The sequence below is a fragment of the Stegodyphus dumicola genome, chromosome 9 (assembly GCF_044657685.1).
Source record: "Stegodyphus dumicola isolate Sdum_Otavi_A_Nest chromosome 9, ASM4465768v1".
Taxonomy (NCBI): Eukaryota; Metazoa; Arthropoda; class Arachnida; order Araneae; family Eresidae; genus Stegodyphus; species Stegodyphus dumicola.
The window spans coordinates 171,993,691-172,014,493 of record NC_140776.1 but is presented as its reverse complement, the minus strand read 5'-3'; the positions used below and the strand labels follow the sequence as shown (position 1 = coordinate 172,014,493).

Genomic DNA, 20,803 nt, shown 5'->3' with positions numbered 1-20,803 from the left:
TTCCACCTTGCGCGCACAGTTTAAAACATTCTGTTGCATAATTTAATTCCATATTTATATATAGCTTTTATAACATTTGAAAACGACTGTGAACCCAAAATTCTAAGAATTTCACGTTAAATTTTTATTTTATTTGGAGTTGAGTTTATAAAATGTATTTTATTAAAAAATCTTTTTGTGCATAAAATTTTTAATATTAAAAGATTCATCCGATTTTTGGTTCAGTTAGAAAATAGTGCCCATATAAAGAATTCCATCAAATTTCAAATATGTACCATTAGCCATTTTTAAAATATCATGCGCACAAGATGGAAACATGACGAAAAATTTTGTCACAAAGCGGATTAAATTACAAAACTATTTGCGGCAATACAAACTTTCTGGTTACTAGTTCACAAAGCAGCTATATTATGTAGTCAGCTGTAAAATGTTGGAAGTAATTGCTTTTAAAATAAATAAAATATTCCAATTCTTGCAACAATCACCTATTCGAAGATATAAGGGGTTTAAGGTGTATGAGCCCCGTTAAAGAAGCAGTGGATGGAAGGATACGTTTGTACTCCTTTCGAAGAAAATTAGACGTATCTAGTTATTAAAAAAACGTTGTGAAAGCCATGGATTTTCGATATATAAATCTACGACATGTAATATTGTTAACAAGAAAGGGGAAAAAGTCGAGTTTTTGTTTCAAGGGGAAAATTTGTTCAAATAGATATCCCAGAAGAGAAAGGAATGTTTTGAAAGTTGCAAAAGTAAGATCCTTAATGTTAAAATAAAAACCACAAGTTAAAGCACAGTTGCAAAATCATTAAACTTAAGCACACCTGCAAAACCACTAAAATTCTCAGTATCCATTGGCAAACAAACTGATTAATACTCATTTGAATCTTTAAAAGGCGAAGCAACATAATGAACATCTTCGTTCTCCAAGAAATATCTCCAAACTCAGAATGCGCTGCAGAATTCTTTATGAGAAACATTTATCGGGATAAAAATGGAGACAGTTTTCATAACAGACGAATCTTGGGTGTATTTAAATGACTGCGATAAAAATAGATCCATCTATTATCATCAATAGCTATATAGATTTGTATATAGCATCATTCTAACATAGGTATTTTCACGCAAAATCGGACGTTTTGTGAAATGGCATGCCAATTGTTTTCCATATTTCGATTCTACAACTCAAATTATGCTTAAATGTTAAATTTTATAAAATTTGGTGCGAAAGTTATGGAGAAATTTAAAAATTGATCTTGGTGTATTTTTTCAGTTCGCGCCACTTGCCGAACTTCTCAATTCATAGCAACCTATATTTCTTTCCTTTTTTTCATTGTTAACGAGCGGGACAAAAAAATCGTCGTTCATTATTTCACATAATTTTAGCAAAGTGTTTTTATTGTTTGGCTTTCTTATTCCTTAAAAAAAAAAAAAAAGGTGCCAAATTTCAAAACGCTTTGATATGTAAATTCGTGTATATCTTAGAAAAAAATCTGATGTGTACACCACATGACTTCCTTGTACGGAATATTAAATTATACGCATTTTTTCGTGCATTTGATTTAAACTTGTTGGATTGAATTAAATCTACTTCGCCGATACAGCATAAACCACAATAGAATAAATGCATTCTTTAAAATTCACTCTATTTGTTTACCATAGCGACACTCTGGCGCTAGGTTCACTTAGCAGTACTATATTTCGTTCATATTATAACTCAGAATGAACAAAATTTATATCATTTAAAGAATTATCTAATCGTTATCACATGTTCTATTCAAATACTATAATATATCTAGTTCGATGTATATGAGAAATTAAGGAAACAAAAAGAAACAGTTTTTCACAGACGATTCAGTATTTGTCATTCAATTAATTCAGTTCTTCCTTCGCGACAAGGCAAAAATGCATAAAACTTCAAAATATCTATATTAAAAATTACGATGTAAACCTTAAACACTTATTTCCTCGAACAAATTCTAGAAAGGATTAAGCATGATTTTAATTCGCAATAATAAATGAAGGCGTTATCTTTGTTGTTGCGAAGCTTAGTCTCTCTAGATTGGCAACAAATCTACTATACTGCTGTTTCAAATGTAAACAAATATTCCCGCCATGTTATTTAAAAATTAGTCTTAACAGCACTTAAACAGCTTTTAAATTGTTGATAAGTGTACAAATATTGCTTGCAGGTTTACTAAAGGCCTAGCAACCTTAACCGGAAGGTATAAACTACATAATTTCATATTTAATGTAAACAAATTCACAATTTACAAACATATAAGAGGTAAGAAATTGAGATCACTGAGCGGGGTAACAGAGTGCATATATATATAAATATATTTGTATACGTTTGTTGCGGCCGATTGCAATCAAAATACGAGGTGCACATCTACATGATATAGCAGTCCTATATACAAAATTTCAACGTTCTGAGGCTACTCGTTTTTGAATGAAATACTCGCTTGGAATATGCTGCCTGAAACTTTTCTTGATTACAATACTTCATTTTTACTTCGTACAAGGAAGTAAAAATAATGAAGAATAAGGTTTATGAAATAGAACATTTAAAGCGCAAAGCTATTAGATAAAACTGTTCTGTAAATACAATGAAAATTGTCTAAAAATGTGCGAATAACCCCTATATAAGTAATTTATTCAAGCGTTTTCTTTATTCTATGTAATAGTACATGAAATTAAATAACTGGGGCTCACTGGCCTATTTAATTTCGTTTTTGGATTTAGGAAATTTCAACAGCAGTTGTGTGACAAAACTAGAAACGAATAATCTACTTTAAATATAAAAATATTATGTCAATAGAATATAATTTTTGCTTTCTGAAAGGTTTTCTTCGCTGAGCATTTAGAAAAGACTTACCGCTAGTCGACTGATTCGGTAGCAGTTAAAAAAAATTATATTACATCAATTTCGGTTCTCACTCTCTCTTTGTTGAAGTTGCTGCCTTTTTTGTTCCCACTATATATCAAAATGAGGCATTTAATTTTGCTTACCATCCACAAATTCAACAATAAGTGCCTTCTTCTTCAAATTCCGGTAAAGTGCATCTAAAGCAGTCCTTTTAAAACTCAATGGTAAATAGAACTTGTAAGGTCTTTAAGACTTAGGTACAGCATCATTAACATAACACGTCGGTATACTTAAAATCACCCGCAGCTTTCAGCCCGTAAACCAAGCAAAAACATAATACCTTTTAAATAGAGTTATGACTATGTAAGAAACGTGTGTATGCCTGAAGCTGTCAGAAACAAATCTAGTTAAAATAAAAATATAACATCCTGTAACGTTGATTTTCGAGTTTTGCGGGATGGCGGAAGACATCACGCGAAACTATCCACACAGCGTAAAGCGTGCGTGTCCGTTAAAAAACTGAAATAGTTTCTTAGTTACGAATAATGAGAAAGAGATGGCATCATCACGTAAAAGTTCAATTCTCTCTGTTGCTGGTGGAGCAAAAGAAAAAGACGTCATGGACATTATAATAAACAAACTAACCGCAAGCGGGGCGTTCGGTCCCCAGATGGCGGGGCGAAACATTTGGGGGTCATCAACCCTATTGTAACATTGAAAGCTCTGGCGTTTATATCTCATAATTGTTTCTAATTACTAAAATGAGTTATTTTTATGAGTTACTAGGCTACGAAACTCGCAGTTTTGTATGTAAAGATTTAATATATTTCATGAAATTATTTATTATTTTACTTTGTGCATTTGTTCATGTGTAACTCCTGGTTTAGTGAAAACATCTTTCTTCGATAAAGCAGTAAAAATAATATTTAAATATTTATTCATAAAATCATATTATTCTAAAAATCTGATATTCGTAAATATTTGAGTATTAGCAGCAATACTTAAAATCGACAAACAATTAAGCGTTTGTTTGGCAATGATTTTGAATAAAAAGTCTTTTATTTCAAATGCAACGAAATGGTCATTTTTTTAGCAGAAAATCATACTGCCTGTAGCTCTTAATTATAGGCAGTATAATTTTCTCTCGTTAAAAAGGAGGTTCGTTCAAAAATCGCTGAATCAAAAATTCTTCTAAAGTTAATGAGAAAATTTTAACATACTGCCTGCATTTATAGGCATAGACTGCCCGTTCTTTTATAATGATTTGATGGGAAAACAAAACCCAAGACGCTTTTTAAGATGTGTTCGAATACTTATATTTTCAAAACTACAAAGTTACAATTAATCTAAATACATCAATAGATAGATGACAGAGCACATTAAAACACACACACACACACAAATTAAAAACTTAACAAAACCTAGACGCATAGTAACGCGTCAAAAATAGCGAAATATTGGTGACCATTTAACTCCGTGCGCATGCTCTGTAGAGACATTAGGTTATTTTTAGAAGCTGCCAAGATGAAAAATGAGCAACGCCTTCTTTGGGAATCGAACCCGGACCTCTGGAATACTCACCCAGTGTCCAGACCATTACACCACGAAGGCACGCCAAGAAGGCGGGAGAAATACCTTATATATTCGTCCTTTTAAAGGGCGACTGGACACAGTCGCCAAATCCTGGGTGTGAAGAATCATCATCCACCACCTTTTTAGGTCGGGCGCCACTGTAGAGACATTAGGTATTTTTTTGGAGGCAGGAGAAGTAAAATATGGGCAACGCCTTCGCCGGGAATCGAACCACCGACCTCTGGAATACGCGCCCAGCGTGAAGACCACTATACCACAAAGGCACACTAAGAAGGCGAGAGGAATACCTTATAGCTCTACCACTTGTGAGTGGCAAGATCGTCTGGCAGACAGTCAGTTCGGGTGGTGTTTGCCGCATTTTATTTTATATCTCCAAGGTAGTGTTGTTGCGATTTATAGAAAGTTGACGAGTGTAGTAGATTGTGTACCAATATAATTTAGTGTTGAACAGCGTATAAGAATAAGGTTCAGAAGGAGGGGAAATTTGTATGGTTGATGTAATCGTTAATGAATAGTGATGATTTATTCTAGCTTCCATATATATTCACCCAACTTTTAATTCAGGACATTTGAAAATGTTCTTGTTTAGTGCATTGATGAAGTACACTCTATAGCAAAAAAATAGACGCACAAAGAAGGAGTTGTCCGATGGAGACAAAAATTGGTGGATAGGAAGATTATGTACTGATAAAATTTCAGAACAATTGAATGATTTATTTCAGTGTTACATAGTTACAAAGAAACGAGCTCAGTAAGCTTTTGACCCACCTCTAGCCTGGATGCAAGCTGCCACATGGCGCGGCATAGACTGATAAAGCTCCCGGATAGTCTCCAATTGTCGGGCTAGGTCATCAAGATTCCCTGATAGATACCTTCGCCTTTCCATCATATCCCAGACATGAAGACATGATCGATGGGGGAGAGATCTGGCGAACTGGTTGGCAAAGGAAGTGTTTGACAAGCTGTAAGACAGTTCATGGAAACACGTACCGTATGTGGTCTGGTATCATCTTGGTGAAAAATAGGAGTGGGTACTGCAAAAGGAATGGTAGCAAAACAGGTCTCAGAATGTCGTCGACGTACCGCTGTGTAAGTGCGCCTGTAATGACGACCAAAGGTGTCTGTTTATAAAGGAAAACGGCACCCCAGACCATAACTCCTAGTTGAAGGCCTGTGTGGTGTGCAAAAATGAAAGCAGGATCGGCAATCGGATGATTCCTTCTTGGTGCGTCGACTTTTTTGTCATAGAGTGTATTCTGACTTTATTGATGGATGAAGATTTTTTTTGTGGACACATATTTTCCTATTATTATGGAATGTTGACGTCAAAAGAAATGAAAAGGCATTTAATTTTATGAAACATCGTTTTATTCTCGATATGGTGCCAAGTAACTATCCAAGTTTCTCATATTATCAACCAGTTCATCACAGGGTCATTTTGAATGAATAAATATAACAATTATAAAACAACTAAAAAAAAAAAAAAATCTGAAATTTTTCAGATCTTAAATTACGTCCAAAGGGGCGTTTTTTTAACGTTTTGAGTGTTATCTTTATTTATTAAATATCATGTTCTTTGCACTTAAACCATAAAATTCAGTTCAAGAGCAATATCGCAAAATAATGTTAAATTAAGCATATCTTTAGAATTTCCGATATACACAGTCTCGCGAGCTGGAGATAAAAGTATTTTTTTTCTATATAACGTTGCCATTTCTCGCTTTTAAAGCATTGAGTTTGTAAATCAAAAATTCGTTAAAGTTTTACAAAATATAAAATCTATAATAAAACAAATTCCAAATTTGGGATTTCAGATGCCCATATTCGCAGTAGGATTTCGTCATTCAAAATTCGATGGCTCTATGTACCATTGTTTTATCACAATGCGAGAAATAGACAATCATTTATGCAGATTTTTCATTATTTAATTTCTTCAAATATAATGCAGGACTCTAACATTTTGTGGCAACAGTTTGAAAAGTGAACCGACGTTTATGAGTCCGACGCAAAATGCCAAAACGAAAGCAATAGTCCTTCGGGACTGAAATCCCTTTGGACTAAAAATAAAATATATGTGTGTGTTTTATAACATCCTCACACTTTCGTTTGTAATCCTTTGCATTAAACACCAGTGGCTTTTTAAGATGACAGAGAGAGCCTGCCGTCAATTTTTACAAAAGTCAAGAATTTGAATATGAAACCTTGGAGGACGGGGCTATTTTAGCAAAAAGAAAGTGATGCATGGCTTAATGATACATGGCAACGATGAGAAAAAACAAAAAGCATTCATTTACTCTCTGTATGCTAAACAATAATCTTAAAATCATGATGGATTCTCACGCATGAAGGAAAGGAAACAATAGAACACTGGCTTCAGAAATCCGTAGACCGTTCATTCTAACCATTTCATAAAGGCCATTTTGTGTAACTGGAGCTTACTATATTCTCTGGTTAGAGCAAAAGATAGATATAATACAATGCTACCCAATTAGAAGGGTAATATAATGGCAGGTAATTTAAAAAGCTTACAAATGAAGCCGCGAGGATATGCGAAGGTATATCACAGGTAAAGCAAGATTTATTGTTGTTTACATCAAAGCAATTTGCCAGAAACTCCTGTAATTTCATTTATGGTTACCTTTCTCGGCAAGGAATATTGCAGGAGCAAACAGGAAATTCGTTTCTCAGAATAGACCTTGGGAATGCACGACACAGGTGCGATTTCTCGCGTGACTTCGAACATGAAGTTGCGTGAGAAGGCTTATGTGTTTGATGCCGATATTATACATAATTATCTACATACCTTGAGCATATATACTAGTTTGTATACAGAACACGAAAATCCTGAAAATAAAAATTATGGTAGTCATAATATTGCGAAATATTACAAGAGAAGACAATAACTGATTTTCTGACATCCAAGAAGAAAATGCTACATTTTTTTTTTGTATACAATCAACTCCCGATTACCCAAAGGGGATTAAAAAGTTTCAGATTAACCGGTTCTTCCCCCTCAAAAATTATGACTTTTATTTGTTGAACAACGATGGAAAAATCACTACCACAAATTGTCAGAATGTAGCAAAATTTCTACGATGCCAAAAGTGGAAAAACAATATGTGAGGTAAAAACAGTACTGGCATATGATTTTACATTGTATAGAAATTGTTTTATACACAACAGTATGTAATTTAGTTGTAGATATTTTGAAACAGATAAATACTGTTAAATAATCCATTAAAAATTCGCAAATCTTAAGAATAAATCAAGTGTGCAACTGTTTAATCTTCTGTTTCCGAATCAGTCCTAGGGAGATACAAGAGACAAATGAACACTTCCCTTCTCTTTTCAGTACTGAATTATTTTTTCACAACAAAATAAAATTAATCTCTAAATTATTTTCCTTAAAAATGTAGGCAAGTATTTAATGGTATTTTCTGTTAATTATAAGTTATTTCTCTTTTCTCTACTTAATTTTAACTACAACCAGATAACCGCAGCCGTCGTTTCCGGCAATACTTTGGTTAGCTTGGAGGAAAGTATAGTAATCGCGAAATGTTTCAGGCAGCATATTTCAACGAAAATATCCCATTTTGACCGACCTCTTTCAAATGCTATTTAACGATGTATTTCCGTGATATCTGTACGTAAGGACAGAATAAAGCACTCTTTTCCTCCAAAAAAATTATAAAACTCCTTTAAAATGAATTATAATTTTTCGTTACGTCTGTACGAACGTATGTACGTACGTATCTCGCATAACTCAAAAACGAGTAGCCTCAGAACGTTGAAATTTTGTATATAGGACTCCTATAACATGTAGATGTGCACCTCGTATTTTGGTTGCAATCGGCCGCACCAAACATATATAAATATATTTATATATATATCCACTCTGTTACCCGGCTCAGTGATCTCAGTTTCTTTACTCTTATATGTTTGTAAATTGTATATTTTTCCTTTAAAAATGATTGAATTATGTTGTTCTTGTCTTCCGGTTAAGGTTTTTATGCCTTTAGTAAATCTGTATGCAATATTTTTAGAATTATCAACAATTTTAAAATTGTTTAAGTGCCGCTAAGCCTAATAATGTTTTTGATGGCGGCCATTGCTTTTGTTTACATTTGAAACAGCAGGATAGCGGATTTGTTGCCAATCTAGAGAAACTTAGCTTCGCAACAACAAAGATAACACCTTCATATATTATTTAAATCATGCTTAATCCTTTCTGGAACTTTTTCGAGGAAATAAGCGTTTAAGATTTACTTCGTAATTTTTAATACAGATATTTTGAGTTTTTATGTATGTTTGCCTTGTCGCGAAGTGAAAACTGAATTAATTGAATGAGAAATACTCAATCGTCTGTGAAAAACTGTTTCTTTTTTGTTTTGTTTGCTTAATTTCTTTTATACATAGTTCTAGCTTGATTATAGTATTTGAATAGAACATGTGGCAACGATTAGATAATTCTTTAAATGATATAAATTTTGTGCGTTCTGAGTTATAATATGAACGAAACATAATACTGTTAAGTAAACCTAGCGCCAGAGTGTCGCTATGGTAAACAAAGTGAATTTTAAAAAATGCATTTATTCTATTGTGGTTTATGCGCTATCGGTGAAGTAGGTTTAATTCAATCTAATAAGTTTAAATGAAATGCAAGAATCCGATCCGAGCATGGCTGAGGTCAGTGCAAGGTAAAGCAATCGTGAGTTTTTATGATAAGCTACTGTGAGAGTATACTACATTACAGAACGAGTTTGTAGGAATACAAACTCTCAAAAGCATACATTTGCTGATATATAGTTACAGTGACAAAAGTGCAGTTTGGAAGATCAGATATCATATAGAAGTTTCGATGAAATAATGAGAAAAGTATTCATAAAAACTATAAACAATATATACAGGAATATTCTACTTTATGCAGGAAAGTTCAGATCTCTGGCTAGGTGGGCTGCCAGCGGTCGTAACTCTTTATCTTCCGGTAGTGGAATGTAGTCAAATACATGTAATTTTGACATGTGAGGGCATGTAACTGCTTTCTGGAAAAAGCTGGAGTTTAAGCGATTAAGATGCTCTATGACAGTTTCAATTTTCAAATCCTTGTGTAAAGTTCTATTAGATACGAAATAATGCACATTCGTGAAGGTACGCAGCAACTTGTTCTGTGTAATTTGTAATTTAGATATGTCCCTGTCTCTAACTGATGCCCACGCAGGGGATGCATACGTGAAGATTGGCCGTATAACAGAGATGTATAAGTGCCGTTTTCTTCTTAAGTCCAGTTTAGAGTGCTCGTTAATAAGTGGGTTAAGACTCTGAATGACTCCTAGTGTTTTTCCCCTGACATGAGTCAGGTGATCCTTCCAGGAAAATTTATCATTAATAATAACGCCAAGGCAATTCGCCTTGCGTACTCTAGGAACTTCTGTGTCAAACAGCTTAAGCTTTTCTGTGATTTCAGAGGCAGAGTTTTCTTTCGGATAATGAGCAGTTTGGATTTATCTGCGTTAACTGAAATACGCCATTTGGTACACCAAAATTCTATTTGCGGCATGACTTGTTGAAGTTTCCTGACAGCTTGATTAGGACACATAAATTTTACAGCAAGCGCCGTATCATCTGCATAACAGCCAATGAAGTAATTGTAGTTAAAGCCTGTTTTAGGGAAGTCAGTCACAAAGAGGACATATAAGATCGGACCTAAAATTGAACCTTGCGGGATGCCGCCGTCAATTCTTTTGACTTCAGAAATCTCATTTTCAATAGAAACATGAAAACTTCTGCCTTTCAGGAATGAGTAGATGAGACACGTTAAAGCCAAGGGAACGGAGCTTGAAAATTATACCCTCGTGCCAGACGCGGTCAAAGGCTTTTGCCACGTCTAGCATGAGTAAAGCCACATTTTGTCTGTTATGTAACGCACTGCCGATGAACTCAGAAAGTCTGACCAATTGTTTCGTGGTGGAAAGCGTTTTACGGAAGCCAAACTGTTCTTCTGGTAGTTACTCTAGGTATGGATATGATAAATGATAAATGATGCGTTCAAAAATTTTCCCCAAAACAGGAAGCAAACTGATAGGTCTAAATCCTTCTGGGCGAGTGGTAACCTTGCCGGCTTTATTTTGAAATGCAAGAAAAATGCGTATAATTTAATATTCCGCACAAGGAAGTCATGTGGTGTACACATCAGATTTTTTTTTTCATGTCTCGAAGCGCGACTTAGGATATGTATTAAATTTATACAGAGCATTGCTTTAATATAGGTATTTTGACACAAACTCGGACTTTATGCCGATTGTTTTCCATATTTCGATTCTACCACTCAAATGATACCCAACTGCCAAATTTTGTAAAAATCGCACAAGTACTTTTTTAAAAATTAGCTCTCAAAATTTTAGCTCCTCAATGTTAATTGAATTTGACATATATTTATTAATATCTCTTTTTTTATTAAACTTACTTGATTCTTTCTTCCAGAATTCGAAATTTAGGATTAAGTCAAATATAATTCGCACATTTTTTATCATTTATTTTAAAAATTGGTATTTTTAAATATTTGTTATAAATTTTCGAAAAATATTTTGAAATTTTTTTAAATTTTAAAATTTTTAGTATCATTTTAAAGTAGATGTGTTTCTAAGCATATCTGCAAAAACTTATTCAAAATTTTTTTGAGAAATTTGGCGTGTTTTGAAATCTGGCTTATTTAATATAAATGACAATAACGAAAATGTGGTCTTTGCACTTTGTTAAAACTATCTGAAAGACTGAACTGTGGACCTTTTTTCCTCTCGTGCATCAATGAAAAATAAGGAAAGTAAGTAGGTTACTATAAATTAAGAATTCCGCCAAGTGAATTATTCTTGGCGCAAACTATAAATTTCTCCATAAATTTCACACCAAAAATTACAAAATTTAATATCTATGCATAATTTGAATCGTAGAATCCAAATAGGGAGAAAATTGTTATGTTATTTCAGAAAAAGTCCGATTTTGTGTCAAAATATCTATGTTAGAATAATGCTACATATAAATCTAATATATATCCTAAGTCGCGCTTTCGAGACATGAAAAACGCAATTTAAATTTCGTCAGTCGATATAAAGAACGGAAGATAAAGCTGCTCCCCCTTTTTTTTCCGCGGTGTACATTATATATATATATATATATATATATATATATATATATGTAATAATAAAATTCCATAGTCAAAAATACACTTAAAATTCTAACTGTATGTTCTTTTCATTTTTAATGTAGATGGTCTCTTATTTGAAAGTACGTGGAATTAAATCCACAGCCCAGTCGTCAAGTTGTTTTTCCCGCCTAGAATGTTCTGGAGATATTAAAAGCGAACTAGAATGGCTGACGAGGCTGACGTCATTTCTTGGAAGCTCCGCCTTTTCAGAGGCTATAAAAGGGCTTGCAAAGGAATATCAGGGTCTTTTTTTACTGTAACGATGCAGTAAACTTCATACAAAAAGTTACTAGTAGTTCTTTTTTATTTACTCCGGAGATCTGATTTTTTTTGTAACTGCTATTTCTCCTGAATAATAATAAATGGATCCCGTTTTTTAAACTTATCATCTGATACTTGAGCTTCGACTACATCTATGATTCTTTACCAGTCTATTTATTCCGGACAAAAGCTGGTACATCACATATATATACCGCATATTCTGGCGAAAAGCGCGCTCCTATAATTTCAAACTACAATTTTTTAATTTTTAGTTACACTCGCCGTATAAGACACGCTCTTTTCTTTACAAAGAAACTTAAAAGATACCCGAGCGATGTCTTTTTTAGTCATTCATTCGAGGATTTTTCCTCGGATTTTGAAAAATGGTATATATAACTGACAAGCAATAAAGGGAACAATAAAGGGGAAATGCTTAAGAGATTAAACAATTCTGCAAAAGGGGGGAGTTGTATTCAATGCAGGTGTGAACAAGAATGTTATTCTAGCGTTTCGAGAAAACAGAATATAATTAGGTGTAAGAATCTACTTCCAACCCGAATAAATTCGCGTAATTAGAAACGAGAAGTTTTCTCTTTTTGTAGCCGTTTGCAGACGCGATTTTGAAGTGAATATCGATGACCTTGGTAAATCGAATTTGCTTTCATTGAAATACAGTTGATTTAGACTTCTTGTTAGCAATAACTATGGCTCCTGTCAAACGAAACAGACAAAGTAATAGTTTCAAATGCAAAACCATTCATTCTGCGAAAAAAAAAGACAGAATGCAGCACGATTTCCTTTTGTTGAGATTGTTGGTGAAATTTTATAAGGTATTTCTCCCACTTCCCTAGCGTGCCTTCGTGGTGTAACGGTACCACGCTGGGCCGGTATTCCAATGGTCCGTGGTTCGATTCCCGGGAAGGCGTTGTTAATTTTTCATCTCTCTGGCTACCAAAAAATTCCTAATGACTCTACAAGCTTCAAACGTGAATGGAAGAAAAATGGAATCACAGTAATAAAAAAGGATTACAAATTAAAAGATTAAAGTCCAAAGAATAAAGGAGTTTAGCGTAACGGAGTAACGAAATGGCCTACCCAACAAAAATTGGATCTTAGAAAACCTCCAGAATGGATTAGATGTAACAAGAAACAGCGTACTTTTATTTACCTTAAAGTGGTTAAAAAGGAATGTAAATAAAAGAGAAAACTTTCAAGCAACTTTGAGTTAGTGCAGTCGATTTATGGTACTGAATACTTTTGTTCTATGAGAAAAACAAAAGTTTCACAAAGGCTTCTGAAAAATTTGGACAACAAATTGCTTACTGAACAACGAAGGCAAGAAAATTATTTATTGTCATGTATTGGAAATACGGATGAAACTTCAGTTATGTTTAATATGATAGGAAATAAAACAATGGATGGAAAGGAACAAAAATAATTCACATAAAAACAACAGATTGCAAAAATTTCACCTCATCTTAGTGACTTCCTGCTTATTTTTCAAAGAAATGGCCCATTAAAAGAAAAGACACCATGGATATTTTTAAAAGAAAAGCGATGCCGAAATATAATTTCCCAAAATGGTGTTTTCATTCATGTACATAATAAAGGATGGATGGACAGAAACGGTGTCAAACTGCGGATAGGAAATGCTTGGCATAAACGTCCTGTTGCCTTGAAAAATCCAGAAAGTCTTTTAGTCTGGGACATTTTGAGATCCTGTCTAAAGGATAATGCAAAGAAATTATTGAAAGAATGTAATACAGACATGAATGTTATTCTTGGTGGATTAACGCATTAGTACAGCATATAGATGTGTCACAAACCATTCAAAAAAATTTTAAATGACAGCAGAATTTGTGGTAATGACTGAAGGTGAGAGAACATTTAAAAAAAGAGGGCAAACGTGTCACACCAGTCTGATAGTGAGTGAATGGATAATAAAGCAAGGAATCAAATTAAACCCGACATAATTCAAAATTCATATAACCCTTTCCGGCACGCTACCTTTTAAAGTCGGAGTTTTGATTTAAAAAAAGGTAGGCAGACTATTGAGGCCTAGAAGAGAACACAAGTAAAATTTTGTGAAGATAGCACTTATCGTTTCAATTCTGTGGGTGCTGATTGAATAGAACTTCGAAAAGAGTGCTGAAACGAGAATTTTTGTCAATGAACTGACGATGAGATGCGGAGAAACAAAGAATACAGACTCTCAGTTGTCCTTGATTATCGGTGAGCCCGACCAGGGCACACCTAGGGTTAGCTGTTTGATTTTAGGCAAGATTTCAAGGTAAAAATTTAAAACTAATATAGAATAAGGAGATTAGCATACAGCCGAAAAATAGCTTAGAAATTTCTTTTCAAACAATTCCTTTTATACCCTAAAAAAATCTGGAAGATTTCTTTGAAAAATGAGGGTCTCAAAAAACTAAACATGGCTAAAATATACGGACTGGTTTGTGTTGACCTGCCATCTACTATAAATAAAGAAGGTTCAGAGTAACTTATAAATCCTTTTTCATTCAATTTTTCTGTGCGTACAAAAGGAAATTTTTATTTGCGTCCATACCGGACACTCTGTTAAGGGTTAAGAAGTGTAGTATATCTAACAATCTAGATGGAACAGAACATGATTATTTATTTATAGATCAGAATAACAGTGAAGACGACTATGTAACAGAATTCGATATTGTGCCTGAAGATATAGCGAAAGACGAATACCACGAACTTTTCATGTTATCCGATACTGAAAATTTTTAATTTCATTAAAATACGTCATTTCTTTTAAATAAACAGCGCTTAAGTATATGTAAAAATCTTATTTTTCTATGTTTATCTTTTTCTTATTTTTAAATCTATCATATTTGTATCCAATGTATAACGCTCACCTACTGTCTCTACAATATATATATGTATATGCAGTATATATATATATATATATATATATTACATGGATATATACATATACATAGATATAAAGGGGGATGTACCACCCAGACAGAAAAGTGGTTAATGACTCTTACTGCCGTACCCAAGAACCCGGGTTCAAATCTTGGATAAGTCATGGATGTAATTAGTTCACCTTTCACAGAAGGGAATGTTGGCCCACCTATTAGGTGCCTCCATAATAAAGAGACCACGGCTTCCGTCCTTAGAAGTAACCAATGCCTATAAACTGCTAGAACCTGCCATTGGAAATATTATATGTGCAACATATATGTGTAAGATAAAAAAATGCAAATCAAAATTATAATTTAAAATGACTCTTAACTCCTCAATTTTAATGAGTACTTTTTCTCTAGTAGTAACTTTCTCTAAACTGTGTCATATCTGAAAACGTGTTACACATTATGTCATCTTGAAACTTCTGCATTGCCTATACGTTTTACCCAATCAGATTAGCGACAAATTTTACGATAAATATCGTTGCAATCCTACTACCTTCCCTCTTTTTCTGCCTATGCTTGCTTGCTGAAGAAATTCTCTTGCTTGGCTGCTTTTGTTGACCCTTTGCGGCACTGTGCCCGGTCTGGACGCACCTAAAACTTTTCTTCTGTAGGCATAAAAAAATTTAATAGGTTACTCTGAACCTTCTTTATGTGTAGTATATGGCAGCTTAACACAAAACAGTCCATATATTTTACACATGTTTAGTTTTTTTAAGACCCTCATTTTTCAAAGAAATCTTCCAGATTTTTTTAGGGTATAAAAGGAATTGTTTCAAAAGAAATTTCTATGTTATTTTTTGTATGTTTGCTAATCTCCTTATTCTACATAAGTTTTAATTTTTTACCTTGAAATCTTGCCTAAAATCAAAGGACGAACCCTAGGTGTGCCCAGACCGGGCTCACCGATCATCTAGGACAACTGAGAGTCTGTATTCTTTGTTTCTCCGCATCTCATCGGTCAGTGACTTTTGTGATTCTTCAAAAGTTCAGGAAATTTTCTACTACGTAATTGATATTTTCAGTGATCTTCCTAATCGCCAATCCACTCGAGACTGCAAGATGATGTCTTCCCTAGTCAAACACTCATCTCTTATCAATTTACTGTATTTTACTTACTAAATGTTATCATTACATGTGATGTACCAGCTTTCGTCCAGAATAAAAGATTGGTGAAGAATCATAAATGTAGTCGTAGCTTAAATTATTAGACGATAAGTTTAAAAAACAGGATTCATTTATTATTATTCAGGAGAAATAACAGCTACAAAATCAAATATCAGGAGTAAATAAAAAGAATTACTAATAAATTTTTGTATGAAGTTTACTGCATCGTTGCATTAAAGAAAAGCCCCCCGATATTCCTTTGCGAGTCCTTTTATAGCCTCTGGAAAGGCGGAGCTTTCAAGAAATGACGTCAGCCTTGTCAGCCAATCCAGTTCGCTTTAAATATTTCCAGAACATTCTATAACTGTACGTGTAGAAATGGAGGGAAAAACAACTCGACTACGGGGCTGTGGATTTGATTCCACGTACTTTCAAATAAGAGAACGTCGCCATTAAAAATGAAAAGAATATGCAGTTAGAATTTTAAGTGTATTCTTGACTATGGAATTTTATTGTTACATATATATAAACACACACATATATATATATATATATATATATACCTTTTTCCCGCAACAGTCATTGCCATGGTTATGAGTTATGATCTGAGGAAGAGAAATGACTTTGAAATGCCTATTCGAAAGTAATAGAGTATAATAATAGCAGTTTGTTAAATGAATAATACAAAAGAAATAATTACAAGTAAAAAACTAATTTCCTTTGAGGTATAGAACTGAATTAATTAACTAATTCAAATTGACTTCCGCTGGAATAACACCCAGCACTCGATTCAAATTATTTACAATTCTCGTGTTAAAATACCTTAGCACATGTCTCGAATATCTTCATAAAGAATAATATTCAACAGAAAATGCGTAACTCACCAATTGGTAGAAATTTCGCCTGTGTCAGAAATAGCTAAAGGAATGGTTTCCCACTCCTCTGGCCCAGCGGGCATTGATCCTTCTTTCCCCAAGCCTTACTCCTATACAAAACATCTTCCCATTTATACATTCTGGTGGACGAAACAAAGGAATGGGAATATAGTTCAGATTTTAAAACAAACAAAATGGGTTAATTCAAATAACCTTTTAGAACGCAACATTGCGTTAGAAGGAAAAATGGCCATCGATGCTTGTTATTTCCCACCGAATGAATGTGTTTGAAATGCTGAACGCATTGCTAAAAATGCTTCTGATGGTCAATTACCCTCGATTTTTCTGACAAAAGAAGAAAGAAACGTATTTGAAACAGATAATTCTCCCCCAGTCTGTACAGTGCAGTACCTAGAGTGCAGTATGTTACCTATTAAAATTAGTTTTAATTATTCAATACTTAATTTTTCATTTTATTATGTCAGGACTTGTGTTTCTCTTGATTTGCTTTGGAAACATGATGTGTCCTGAAAGGAACAGGGAGCTTACTCAACTATGTTCATGATTTGTGTGTAACAGACGACACAAGCACGAAGGGTATACGAAACCCTTTATTTTCTATACTTTTACAAGTACTTCCGAACTTCGGGATACAGAGACCAACCACTTGTGGTCTGAACGTAAGAATATAAACCTACTAACTAAAACTCTAACTAAAAGCTAACTTTGAATTAGTATACAAATACCTAGCACTAAGCCTGGCTTTTATTTAAAAGGGTACGTATGTAGTACGCCGAGCTGCTTAAACTGCAATACGTTTGCAAATCTCAAGGGGGCTAAACCTCTGGCCTTGAAGGCAACCAGCAACAGAGTGAAAACTCGTAAAACTACAGTGGCAAGCGGCTTGCTTCCAATAACTTCTTCCTCTCTCTTGCTTGGCAAAAAGCCACAACTTAAGTACTTGGCGTTAGCAAGACAAATTTACATAAATAAGTTAAAGCGTTTAATTCTGGCCGGAAGTAGAAAATAAGAAGTGATAGCACAGTTTTAAAATAAAATAAATGTTAGTGAAACTTAGGATCCTTACAATTAACCCCAATATCTGTTGAGTCCACTAGAGTAACTCCTGTGTGAAAATTGTAAGAGTAGTACCTGCACGGAAGAAGGGTTAAATATACCCTTTATTAACTCTTTAAAATTTGCAATGCGTCAACTCGACTCTAACAAACTGCGCCTCTGCTTGGGCGGTAACTGAAATAAAAGAACTAACCAAATGTTTGAAGATATGTACAGGTCGTTGAACTAAACTATAGTATTCAGAATAATTCATGTTTCTTAAACCCCCGTCGAAAACTAGTGGCAAGAAGTAAATGCAATTAAGCCACGCGAACTAGCAATAACTCTGGGAAGCAGACGATTAAGCACCAGAGGTGACGGCAGTAGTCTAATTCTCACTCTTTCCTGCTGAACCTCGATTTTTAAACTCTTTCTTCAAGTTAGAATTTATATTCCTTCACGAGCGCTACCAAATTTAATTATTCTGGCGGTTACAGCCGAAATCATCGCGGCAAAAACATCGCAGACGAAAACGTCCCGGAGAAAACAACGCAAGGCGAAAACGTCGTGCTACAAAACATCGTGGGAGAAAACATCGCAAAGAGAAAACATCGCAGTTCTAAAACATCGTGGTACAAAACATCGTCGTCGAAATTAAAGCGGTTCAAAAACTTCGCAGTTTAAAAACATCGTCGTCGAAAATATCGTGGTAAAAAATAAAGTATCTACAAATCATCGCATGACGATAACATCGCAGACATGCTTTTTTCAGACATGCTTTAATAACTGTAAATGGATATTCCCATAATGACTTGTGAGCGCAAGATGGAAAGAAGGATAACTTTTACTTTCATATTTTTTATTAATTAATAAATTTTTGCTGAGAAAATAAAAAGGAAATTTAAGCATAGAAAATTAATGCAACTTATAGCACTTAATAAAATTTTAAACCGGCATAGTTAGCTAACAAAGGACATTAATAAATCATTTTTATGAAGTTTTTACTGGTAATTTTTCATGAAAAGTATAATCTATAAAACGCATTTAATTTTCTATGCTTAAGTTTCCTTCTTACTTTTTCAGCAAAAAATTTATTAGTTAATAAAAAATGTGAAAGTAAAAATTATCCTACTTTATACCTTGCGCTCACAAATCATTATGGGATTATTAAAACAATTATTTACTATTACTATTTACAATTATTAAAACCTGAAAAAAAAGCATGTCTACGATGTTGTCGTCATGCAATGATTTGTAGATACTTTATTTTTTACCACGATATTTTCGACGACGATGTTTTCAAACTGCGAAGTTTTTGAACCGCTTTATTTTCGACGACGATGTTTTGTACCACGATGTTTTAGAACTGCCATGTTTTCTCTTTGCGATGTTTTCTCCCACGATGTTTTGTAGCACGACGTTTTCGCCTTGCGTTGTTTTCTCCACGATGTTTTCGTCCGCGATGTTTTTGCCGCGATGTTATCGGCGGACACCATTCTGGCACTGACAATTACGGGGAATGAAGGCTTATAGGAAACTAAAACAAATTAAATAAAATTCGTTACTTAAAATAAATAGAAATTCCTACATATTAATAAATAGAAATTCCTACATACTAATATTTAAAACCATTGGAATGTAATACATTTTTGCAGTGTCTTTTCTCCTATTCATCTTTTTCACATGTGCCCTCCTGGGTTACGTTGTTGTTGTGATTTATGTCACTTGTCTGAGAGTTACACCAGAACAAGCCCACGAAATTCATCGTGGCAAGGAGTGCAAGATCGTACCTGTCGTTGGCAACAGCCTCATACAGGCGACAGTACGACTTTGCTTATTTCCGCTCCCAGTTTTGATGAAGAGCACCCTGGGGGGGAACAGGTCCGAGGTTTTCCACCTTCTTCCCCTACAACCAACTTCTCGAGAGGACTTTCGCTCACCGCATATTTAGAGTTCCCCATGACGCACGAATATTTCACATTTACACACATCCATGCCTTTTCCGGGATTTGAAACCGGGCCTACGGTATGGCAGTCAAAGTCGCTAATCACTATTTCCCGGTTGGCCGGCAGCTTATATAATCAATGAGATTACGTTGTTTTAGAATTTATTACCAGTACAATTTGGAATATTTTTACCTATAGAGGTCACACATTTTTAGACGATGTATTTTGCATTCACAAAACTAAATTACATAAAATTCTTGTGTTTTAAATGTTCGATTTGACATCCCTTATTCTGAACTATCTTTCGACACCGCAATTTCCAGGAAAATAATGCCTTTTGAAGTGGCAGAAGAGATATTCTATCCCATTCCTCCCGAACAGCTTTCCAGAGTCCTGTTAGGGTTTTCGGACAACGTTTGGATAATGCAGTTTTTAAAAGTCCGAAAGCACAAAAACCTATAGGTGACACGTCGGGAGATTTAGTAGGGATATCAGTGAAGGGATACCAGTTTTTTGTTCCATTTCTTTTAGGAAATTTACAGTGGATTTTGATGTTTGACCGCTAGCTTTGTCCTGATGGAGTCTCACAGATCGATGGCACTGTGGGTAAAGCGATGGTATTTCATTCAGAAAAATTGGCGACAAAATATGTTCCTGATAGTATTTGGAGTTAATCTTGACATTTTTTTCTTTTTTTTTGCACTCTCTTTATTTTTAACTTGCCATTATAAGAAAAACCAGCAACAATCATGAATCCCTTAGAAAAACTTTCTTTCGATTTCTTGAACCATGTACTTAAATTTTTTCTCCCCTTTTATGATAATAAATGCCTCATTTTTGTTACAATCATTTAAATACATCCATGCTTCATCTATTGTGACAATTGTTTTCCATTTTTCTTTGGATAAGTGTTTCTCATATAGAATTCTGCAGCGTTACCTGCGTTGAG

The 20,803-nt window shown here is 34.2% G+C and overlaps 1 protein-coding gene across 4 annotated transcripts in view; it reads right to left on the bottom strand.

The window, feature by feature from the left end:
- Window positions 1-16,979, bottom strand: part of LOC118188084 (very long chain fatty acid elongase 7-like) — a 119,919-nt gene extending 102,940 nt beyond the window's left edge. For 2 of the 4 annotated variants that reach the window (XM_085824349.1, XM_035358431.2), the window contains exon 1: window positions 3,013-3,269. In XM_085824349.1, the coding sequence (XP_085680475.1) occupies window positions 3,013-3,015 (3 nt within the window). In that variant the 5' untranslated portion in view covers window positions 3,016-3,269. Of the gene's footprint in view, window positions 1-2,878; window positions 3,270-16,860 lie in introns of those variants that run through there. The other 2 variants (XM_035358434.2, XM_035358433.2) reach the window with 2 other exon arrangements.
- Between the last annotated feature and the right edge of the window lie 3,824 nt (window positions 16,980-20,803).